General features: G+C 37.0%; 1 protein-coding gene across 1 annotated transcript in view; it reads left to right on the forward strand.

Moving 5' to 3' along the window:
- LOC140166422 (replication termination factor 2-like) overlaps positions 1-6,730 on the forward strand; it is a 32,271-nt gene extending 25,541 nt beyond the window's left edge. The window contains exons 5-7 of the mRNA XM_072189880.1: positions 3,484-3,562; positions 4,135-4,245; positions 5,039-6,730. Of these exons, the coding sequence (XP_072045981.1) occupies positions 3,484-3,562; positions 4,135-4,245; positions 5,039-5,404 (556 nt within the window). The 3' untranslated portion in view covers positions 5,405-6,730. The remainder of the gene's footprint in view (positions 1-3,483; positions 3,563-4,134; positions 4,246-5,038) is intronic.
- Positions 6,731-11,309: the final 4,579 nt, after the last annotated feature.

The raw sequence follows: 11,309 nt of genomic DNA on the forward strand, positions 1-11,309 counted from the left end.
CAAGTAACAGTGCTCAAATTATCCTGTACACCTACAGCTACTTACTTATCATGGTAGTCAACAAGTAACAGTGCTCAAATTATCCTGTACACCTACAGCTACTTACTTATCATGGTAGTCAACAAGTAACAGTGCTCAAATTATCCTGTACACCTACAGCTACTTACTTATCATGGTAGTCAACAAGTAACAGTGCTCAAATTATCCTGTACACCTACAGCTACTTACTTATCATGGTAGTCAACAAGTAACAGTGCTCAAATTATCCTGTACACCTACAGCTACTTACTTATCATGGTAGTCAACAAGTAACAGTGCTCAAATTATCCTGTACACCTACAGCTACTTACTTATCATGGTAGTCAACAAGTAACAGTGCTCAAATTATCCTGTACACCTACAGCTACTTACTTATCATGGTAGTCAACAAGTAACAGTGCTCAAATTATCCTGTACACCTACAGTGCTAAATTATCCTGTACACCTACAGCTACTTATCATGGTAGTCAACAAGTAACAGTGCTCAAATTATCCTGTACACCTACAGCTACTTACTTATCATGGTAGTCAACAAGTAACAGTGCTCAAATTATCCTGTACACCTACAGCTATTTACTTATCATGGTAGTCAACAAGTAACAGTGCTCAAATTATCCTGTACACCTACAGCTACTTACTTATCATGGTAGTCAACAAGTAACAGTGCTCAAATTATCCTGTACACCTACAGCTATTTACTTATCATGGTAGTCAACAAGTAACAGTGCTCAAATTATCCTGTACACCTACAGCTACTTACTTATCATGGTAGTCAACAAGTAACAGTGCTCAAATTATCCTGTACACCTACAGCTATTCACTTATCATGGTAGTCAACAAGTAACAGTGCTCAAATTATCCTGTACACCTACAGCTACTTACTTATCATGGTAGTCAACAAGTAACAGTGCTCAAATTATCCTGTACACCTACAGCTATTCACTTATCATGGTAGTCAACAAGTAACAGTGCTCAAATTATCCTGTACACCTACAGCTACTTACTTATCATGGTAGTCAACAAGTAACAGTGCTCAAATTATCCTGTACACCTACAGCTATTCACTTATCATGGTAGTCAACAAGTAACAGTGCTCAAATTATCCTGTACACCTACAGCTACTTACTTATCATGGTAGTCAACAAGTAACAGTGCTCAAATTATCCTGTACACCTACAGCTATTTACTTATCATGGTAGTCAACAAGTAACAGTGCTCAAATTATCCTGTACACCTACAGCTACTTACTTATCATGGTAGTCAACAAGTAACAGTGCTCAAATTATCCTGTACACCTACAGCTATCTACTTATCATGGTAGTCAACAAGTAACAGTGCTCAAATTATCCTGTACACCTACAGCTATTTACTTATCATGGTAGTCAACAAGTAACAGTGCTCAAATTATCCTGTACACCTACAGCTATTCACTTATCATGGTAGTCAACAAGTAACAGTGCTCAAATTATCCTGTACACCTACAGCTATTCACTTATCATGGTAGTCAACAAGTAACAGTGCTCAAATTATCCTGTACACCTACAGCTATTTACTTATCATGGTAGTCAACAAGTAACAGTGCTCAAATTATCCTGTACACCTACAGCTATTTACTTATCATGGTAGTCAACAAGTAACAGTGCTCAAATTATCCTGTACACCTACAGCTATTCACTTATCATGGTAGTCAACAAGTAACAGTGCTCAAATTATCCTGTACACCTACAGCTATTTACTTATCATGGTAGTCAACAAGTAACAGTGCTCAAATTATCCTGTACACCTACAGCTATTTACTTATCATGGTAGTCAACAAGTAACAGTGCTCAAATTATCCTGTACACCTACAGCTATTCACTTATCATGGTAGTCAACAAGTAACAGTGCTCAAATTATCCTGTACACCTACAGCTACTTACTTATCATGGTAGTCAACAAGTAACAGTGCTCAAATTATCCTGTACACCTACAGCTATTCACTTATCATGGTAGTCAACAAGTAACAGTGCTCAAATTATCCTGTACACCTACAGCTACTTACTTATCATGGTAGTCAACAAGTAACAGTGCTCAAATTATCCTGTACACCTACAGCTATTCACTTATCATGGTAGTCAACAAGTAACAGTGCTCAAATTATCCTGTACACCTACAGCTATTCACTTATCATGGTAGTCAACAAGTAACAGTGCTCAAATTATCCTGTACACCTACAGCTATTCACTTATCATGGTAGTCAACAAGTAACAGTGCTCAAATTATCCTGTACACCTACAGCTACTTACTTATCATGGTAGTCAACAAGTAACAGTGCTCAAATTATCCTGTACACCTACAGCTACTTACTTATCATGGTAGTCAACAAGTAACAGTGCTCAAATTATCCTGTACACCTACAGCTATTTACTTATCATGGTAGTCAACAAGTAACAGTGCTCAAATTATCCTGTACACCTACAGCTACTTACTTATCATGGTAGTCAACAAGTAACAGTGCTCAAATTATCCTGTACACCTACAGCTACTTACTTATCATGGTAGTCAACAAGTAACAGTGCTCAAATTATCCTGTACACCTACAGCTACTTACTTATCATGGTAGTCAACAAGTAACAGTGCTCAAATTATCCTGTACACCTACAGCTACTTACTTATCATGGTAGTCAACAAGTAACAGTGCTCAAATTATCCTGTACACCTACAGCTACTTACTTATCATGGTAGTCAACAAGTAACAGTGCTCAAATTATCCTGTACACCTACAGCTATTTACTTATCATGGTAGTCAACAAGTAACAGTGCTCAAATTATCCTGTACACCTACAGCTACTTACTTATCATGGTAGTCAACAAGTAACAGTGCTCAAATTATCCTGTACACCTACAGCTACTTACTTATCATGGTAGTCAACAAGTAACAGTGCTCAAATTATCCTGTACACCTACAGCTACTTACTTATCATGGTAGTCAACAAGTAACAGTGCTCAAATTATCCTGTACACCTACAGCTATTTACTTATCATGGTAGTCAACAAGTAACAGTGCTCAAATTATCCTGTACACCTACAGCTACTTACTTATCATGGTACATAATATTTTAAATACTGGTAGTTGAATAGAACAATGAAATTATCACTGGTATAAATCAGTATTTCGAATTGGAGAGATAAGGAGAAACTGGTATATTTGTTGACCCTTTGTAACGCCTATAGAATGAGTGTTTCTTTTTTTAACATTATTTTGTTCACAAATAATCCATAACAAAACAAATAATAAAGCAAGACAGAAGTTTTATACTTACATGTACTTTGTAGTGAAAGTTGAAAATGTTGAGAATCTGTAATAAGAAAACTAAACAAACAAACAAGCAATATTCCAAGTTGTCATAAGCATGTGCACTTTTTATTGCTCATATATTTATCAGCTGGTGTTTCAAATTGCAGGTTTTGCTATTTGTGGACCTGTGGCTGTGCTATGTCAGAGAAGGCTCTCAAAGAAGTCAAGTCAGCAGTGTGTCATAAGGTAAGAAAGTATTAAACGATGGCAAGATGTATAAATGAATACAGGGACTTATATGTGTGATTATATCCACTAAAAGGATCCCAAGGGGCAGGCCTGTAAACAGGATTTTTTTTGGGGTGCTGATTTTGAAAAACTGGACTTTTTTTTTCATGGGGGGGGAGGGCAATTTTGTGACCTTCTTTGACCAAAAAAAATGAAAAAAAAACCCTGATTTTTCTTGCTTGCTTTGCTAGCAAATTATGACATTTTGGAACTTTTTTTATAAGTACTTGCAAATTGGGGGGAGAGGTGCTATGACCATTACACAACCCAACTATAACATAACATGGTGAGTCGGGAAATGCAGGATAGGGATATGGGAAGAGGTCCAATTTTAGAATGCAGGACGGAAACTGGAGCACCAAAAACCTGCGAGAACAGAAAAAACACCTGAGGATGGGCATGGATGGGCAGCAGTGGTATGAAGCGAGTGCTATGACCATTACAGCAACTCATCCTCCAAAGATGGCATCCTTTTTATTATCCCAATTTTTGTATGTGTGTTTTCATTTTTATATCTTCACTTTTTATAGTGTGGTGTACCATACAACAGTGATGAAATCATCCTGAATGGGAGTGATGAAGATGTTGAGCAGCTCAGAACCAAAATGGATGAGAGAAGAGCAAGAGCCAAGGCTGAGAAGGTGAGATGAAAGTAAAGCCTGTAATAGTTTTGGCTGTGTAGTTTACAGAAGTGCATCCTTGTCTGGTTTGTCCTCTATTTCATCAATTTGCATTTATTAATGAGAGTTCATTGACCATTACAGGGTTTAATATTGAACATTTGGGAAATCATCCTAGGTTTGTAATCATTTATTGCTTATAAAAACTTTTTATGGCATGGAACTCTGAATACTTAGTGATGTACATATTTTGGGAATATGAGTGGTGGGTGGCAACACTTTATTCATTGTTCAGTGGTGGGCGGCGTTAGGAAGTGCCGGGTGGTGCAGGTATGTTGGAGTATATTGTGAAAATGGCTTGAATGTATTTAATATAAAAATTCACTTACAAGATATCATTTTCAATATATTATTTGACTGTGTTTGTCACAAAAATTGAAAATGTTGCAAATAAAATTGTGTACAAAATGAAGAGTTATTAAAGAAGCAAAGGAATCAAACAAGCAGTGCACCAAACAGAAAAATAAGCAAGCAAACAAATAATTATTAGTTTTGAAATTGTTAAATCAGAAACATGACTGTAGTTGCAGAATTTCCAGATACTGTAATGCATGAAATGTTCATGAGTAACATGGACATGCAAAAGTTTTATGCTCACAAATAGTTTTTTGTTTCCTACATTCCTTTTAAGAAAGTTCACACAATGCTGCAAAAATGATGTGTTTTTTTTCAAAAATTTGCAAAAAAAAAAATATTATTGTGCTTTAAAGTACTTTGTATTCATTACATGAAATTGTTACATTTGTGTTTGCAGAAATCCAAGAAAGCTCAGAAAAGAAAGCTTGAAGAGCCGAGCACATCATCTACAGCTACAAATGGCGAGACTTCCTCACAAAATGACAAGAATGGACTGACCAATGGCAAGACAACTGGATCTAAGTCGACTAATGGGAGTGCATCTTCATCATCATCATCCACAAGTTCCAAGACATTAGCCAATGGCAGTACCTCTACCTCAGGCAAACCGACCAATGGGAAAGCAGCTAATGGATATACTAATAAAGAATTTGATCCTAAGAAGAGCAAAGTGTATAAATCTTTGTTTTTATCAAAAGAGGATAAGGACAAACAAGGAGCCCATTGGGTTACATATAACCCTTATTATGCAATGTCAAAATAAACTGAGAGAAAGACATATTTTAATGGTGGTTTCAACATTGGCTTGTTTTCAATGGTGTGTGCAAAGGGTTTACCATTGAGTGAGGGCAGGGGGCCATGACCTCCTAGTTTTGTCTGCCTGTTTGGTGGAATAGCATCCATTTTGGGTTCATTGGGGTATCAGTTGGTGGATTTACAGCCATGGCGCTGTCACTTGGGGTTTCAGTAGGTGGAATTACAGCCATTGTGCTCTCACTAGTGAAATCCTATGAAGTAATTATCTGTTGCTTTTCAACAAAGGTGGCTAACATTGTTTGGACTAGAATAGGTACATGGTCAAATGGAGTAGATCCAAATATTTTCTAATTTCTTTATGTCAAATGATGATTTGATTACTGCTACTTGGCCTCATATGACAATAGAATATTTTCAGAAACAATAGTCCTATTTCAGTAAGTATTAATGTTAGTCGTCGTCTTCTTGATACCATCCAATATAACTTATTTTTGGTTTCACGTAGAACTTTAGAAGTAGCTGAACCAAGGTATATTTTTGACATGTCCCCGCAACTTGGGTAGTGGTACCTCTACTTTTGATTTGGTGGGTAAAGTAAGTCTTGTTGCTTCTTTGAAATAGCAACAAGGCATGAACATGACAGTATGGTTAAGGATATCTTCAAACACCCAACCGCCACTGGTCGACTGTCAGTGCCTGACAGGTGTTCTATTGTTCCGAATAGTAGAAAGCAAACCCATTTCTGTTTCTGCCATGGCGCCAGCTTTGGATTGGGGACTGGGTTTTGAAGCCACCTCATGGTGTACACCTTTGTAATTACCAAAGTGTAGTATGAATGTATGTACTGTATGGAATGGCTCTTAATTTTGGATATGTTGACCAGGCTTTGAGTTTTAAGAAATTGAGGAGTGTGATAAATAGCATTCTTCAAACACTGAGGAGTGCTATTTTGTGAATGAGGAGTGTGATTATGCTTAAATGTGATGTAAGCTTGAAGATTAAGGAGTGTGATAAATCGCACTCCTTATGATCATTTAAGGAGTGCAGAGGAGTGTGATCGCACTCCTCAAAACTCAAAGCCTGATTGCATACCACATTGAAATCATGAAGATGTACGTTAGTCAACTTGTAATAGATGAAAATTATTTAGTTCTAATACACACATTGACCTTGTAAAAGTTAGAAAGATTTGAGCCAGGTATACCAACTTGGTGTGGGGAACAAAGACAAAGACAAGTGTAAAAGGTACTAAATACACAAAAGCATAATGGTGAATACGAGTCTTGTCTATTACTAGGTTAACAATATCAAGTATTTGCTTGGGACTTCTTTTTTTTTTTTTTTTTTTTTGGGAGGGGGGGGGCACTTAACAAAAATGACCATACTGGTATGCTCCCTGGAAAGACCCCTGTTTTTGGACAGCGCAGCTCCCAAAGACCCCTGAATTTGATCAAAATAGAGCAATGAAAGACCCTTGATTATGATCATTTCAGCTTCATGAGACAAGGGACCCCTAAATTGCTCATTCCTCACATTTCTGGTTTTTCCATGCAAAGATCCCCCTTTTCTTGTCCCAATGTCTGGTGAAGTTGATAAGATTTTGTTGCAGGAGGGTAAAGAATGATTATACCATGACAATTTTCAACCCAAACCCAAGAAAGACCTTTGATTTTGACCGTTTGCAGCTTCGAAAGATCCCCCTTTTCTGGTACGCCATCAGCTCCCAAAGACAAGAAAAAACACCAAATCTGAAATGAATTTTTTTGATTGAATTCTAGGCAGAATACTTTCATTTTAGATGTTCAAATTTTCCATCCTGATCCCCAAATGGGAAGTTTCCACCCCTGTATGCCACTCATTTGGTTACACTCCAGTTCATGCACTAAAAGAAACCCCAATAAATGAAAGAAATCAGTTTTGGCGGATATGCTCCCCCTGAATTTTTAAGTGGTGCGTCTTTGGGAGCTGACGGCGTACCAGAAAAAGGGGATCTTTCGGAGCTGAAAACTGTAAAAATCAAAGGCGTTTCTTGGGTTTGGGTTGAAAATTGTCATGGTATAACTATAATCATTGTTTACCCTCCTGCAACAAAATCTTATCAACTTCACCAGACATTCGGACAAGAAAAGGGGGACCTTTCGGAGCTGCAAACGGTCAAAAAAGAGGTCTTTTGGGTAAACAATGATTATTCCATGAAAAAATGCACCATTTATTATGAATCCAGGCCTATTTGGGTTTTGTTTAGACTGAAGGTCAGTTTGTATTTTTCCAGCCAGTGCATCAAAATGCATTATATTCTGCTGGACTGTGATGTATTCATACACGACACACCCGTGGTAAAATGCACTGAAAATGTCAAAATATATACTAGCCGTAATGGCAGTGCTGTATGGTTGCAATCATTTTAGTCCCATTGGCGACTAGATTTTTTCTGATGCGACTAAATCTATCTGCCAATGACGAACAACTGTTGAAGCTTTTAATCGCCAGAAAATATGATAGGTCAAAAGTTTTAATTGTTTTTAAGTACTCAAGATGGCTTCTAAGTCAAAAACAACTTTGAATTGGATGAACTTTTTGGGAAAAGGAAAAGGAGGATGAAAAAATAAATTGGGGAATCCAACAGCTATTGAAACTCTTAATGAAGCTATAGGCCTAATTACTAGTGGTGTAAGGTCATGGAACTGGAAATGGAAGTAAGCCTAAAAATCTTAAAATTGAATGTAGATTTAAACCATTGTGGCAGAAAGCGGTTGGAATACGATGAGTTGTTTTTTTACTTGGGAGCAAAATGTGGGCGCCTAAATTAATAAAGTTAGGAGCCATTGGCTCCTCAATCAGTTTTTGTGCAGCACGGCATAATGGGAACAAGTTGCAGTTGTAATGTACTTTTACATCTCAGCTTGTTAGCTTTTATATGAGACCTGGGGTGGGGTCTTTAAAAGTGGTAAAATATTCTTATCTTCACTATCTTGTCTTGTAAATAAAATATTTATATTAAATGAAAACATGCATTGTATTTGTGATTTTTACTGAGAGGTAAAATTTGGTGTTTGCCAATGTAAAAATCTAAGGACTTCTCTCGATTTATCTCACCAGAAGACTTGCATTGTAATGAGCATAGAACATTCACCGAAATATTTCGTAAAAGTGATAAACTTGCTGAAAAGCAGTTGAACCTAAGGAAATTCAGGCATCAACATTTTTGAAACCCCCCCCAGGCTAAAAAGGTGGATTTTTTAATTCCCTTTTTATGGTCTGAAATGTTTTTGATCCCCCTTCACGTCCTAAAAAAGAAACCAACATAATTTTATCATCTTTAGCTAAAAATTAATACTTTTCAGTCATTACAATGACATGTCGGTATCACTAAACAATAGACATTTTTATAAAGACTGGAAATGTTTGCGTGTGCTATATCACATGTGAGTATAATCAGCAATACATGAGTGTATGCAAGTATTAATAGCAACACACATCAATACATGCCAAGACCGGTTCCTCTCTATTCCACAATTGACACAGCAAAGGCCAAGTCCTTAATGTAATATGTTAATGTACCAAAACTGCACACTGTACAAGATGCTGTAGAGGTACCAAAGTGTTCAGGAAGCTGATTGACCTGATCAGAAAAGGTCTATTGTAGATGTGTATTTTACACTTGAATATAGTTCAATGCTTCATGGCGTGGGGTCTTTGTGCATTTTGCTTGCAAAACTTCCTGTTGAATATGCATGAGCGAATCCCGGGGGGGGGGGGGCACTCAACACAAATGACCATACGGTAATGCTCCCCCGGAAAGACCCCCCTTTTTGAGCTCTGAAACACCCTTGATTTTGATAACAGCTCCCAAAGACCCACCACCTCAAAATTCCGGGGGAGCATACCCACCAAAAATTTTTGATATGCCCCCCCGGGAGCGAATCATGCAGAACAATGAAACCGGCAGCAAAAGCATTAAAATTTAGGGGGTGGGCAAGCATATTTTGTTTTGATGTTACTGGGACATTTGCAGGCAGATTATTTTAGACCCCAGTGAAGAAGAATTTTGCTACTTGATAGGCCAGTGCGCGATTTCAGCCCAAAACAGTGTTTTTCGGGCTAAAAAGGAACATGCACAGCCGTGGCAATTATTGCTTTATTATGTCTTCTATTAGAGGAAAACATGCCCCGCTTCCGCCGCCTATGGAATAAGGGGCATAATTAACAGCACATCTCTGGGGCCTGCTTATGGGCCCCGTAAAATTATGAGGTATACTTAAGGGGGTACTACACCCCTGGCCAATTTTATGCATATTTTTGCATTTTTCTCACAAATTATAGCGCATTGGTAACAAGTAAGATATGTATATTATAGGGGCAAGGACTACAACTACTGCATTGAAAATTCAGCAACTCAAGGCAAGTAGTTATTGATTTATTGATCAAATACTGGTTTTCCCTCATTTTTGACTCTAACTCCACAACTGTTGTCTGTGCTGAAATCAAATTTTCAGTGCAGTAGTTGTAGTCCTTGCCCCTTATTATACATATCTTACTTGTCACCAATGCGCTATGATTTTTGAGAAAAATGCAAAAATAGGCACAAAATTGGACAGGGGTGTAGTACCCCCTTAAAGGTACATTGATAAATAAAATATTCTGCAATTGGTTACATAATACATCAAATTAAAAAACTTGCTAAGCGCTGTAAAAAAGTTTTGAATCTGTGATTTATTTGGACCCAACATATGCAAACTAACACAAAGGAGTGGTGTAGGTCAAATACGGTACCCGGGCATAGCTGGGGATGTCTTGAATACCCTTACTATATATGCGGCTTATATATAATACACAAACTCACGTCCTGAAATAATGAAAAGCACTCCTTCATTTACACAGATTTGATTATTTATTATAATAGTATACATATTTATACCAAGACCAATATCACATTGTTATTTATGCACATTTTTTTACACACATCTATAATGTTTTTCCCACAAAAGTAACTAAAGCCATTTTATGTAAAGCAGAATTTAAAATAATTATAACTTCTTTCAACCAAAACCTAATACTTGTGTTACAAGATTACAATTAATACATGATGGAACTTGGTGATATTCAACTTTTGTGAAAATGATAGCCAAAATACAGTCCACAAAATAGATATAGGTACCAGATTGTTTGCAAATTGGAACAGATTATGGAAGTAAATTCTATGACGAAATGTGGACACAATAACAACCAACATGACCAAAATCATGTTAAACTGAAAATTAAACATGACTGATTGCATCATGTATATGACAGCTTTGCCTTACAGGCAAACTCCTGATTCCTTATATTTTTGTGACATGCATGTTCAAGGAAAATCAGCCGCCTTTTGCATGTTTTTGAAATTTGTTGTTTCTATTTGCAAACACAATAGTCAATTTCTTCTCTTATTCTATCAAATGAAACTTGTTTTTCTGTACCAGTATGTCCAACCTGGAGTGAATTTGGTTTCATCAATTTATCATTAATATTCGCTTATAGTAGTGATAGGCTGTACAGCCCAAAAATAAGGGTGATGTTTCAAAAAGCTTAGGGTACCAGCTGAATTGAAGCAGTTAATCCTCCTGAGCATTTTGACACCTTTAAAAAAATAATCGGTTGAAAAATGAGACAGTGCCGCCAAAAATCACGCATAAGGGGGATTTCTTGGGACCCCCTATTTTTCACTATTTTGACAATTATGGGCATTTTCTTTGCTGTTTGTTGGATTCTAATGATTATTTACATGATTTTGGGTCCCCTGGATATATTTATGCAATTTTTACACAAATCGTATGTTTTGATGCAAGTTTAAGAGCCAATTTAGGATGTGAGGGCACTGTTCAGCCTAACAGCTGTTACGTATCCCCCCTACTAAAATTTTATCATTTCTTATT

Source organism: Amphiura filiformis, chromosome 12, assembly GCF_039555335.1.
Source record: "Amphiura filiformis chromosome 12, Afil_fr2py, whole genome shotgun sequence".
NCBI classification, from domain to species: domain Eukaryota; kingdom Metazoa; phylum Echinodermata; class Ophiuroidea; order Amphilepidida; family Amphiuridae; genus Amphiura; species Amphiura filiformis.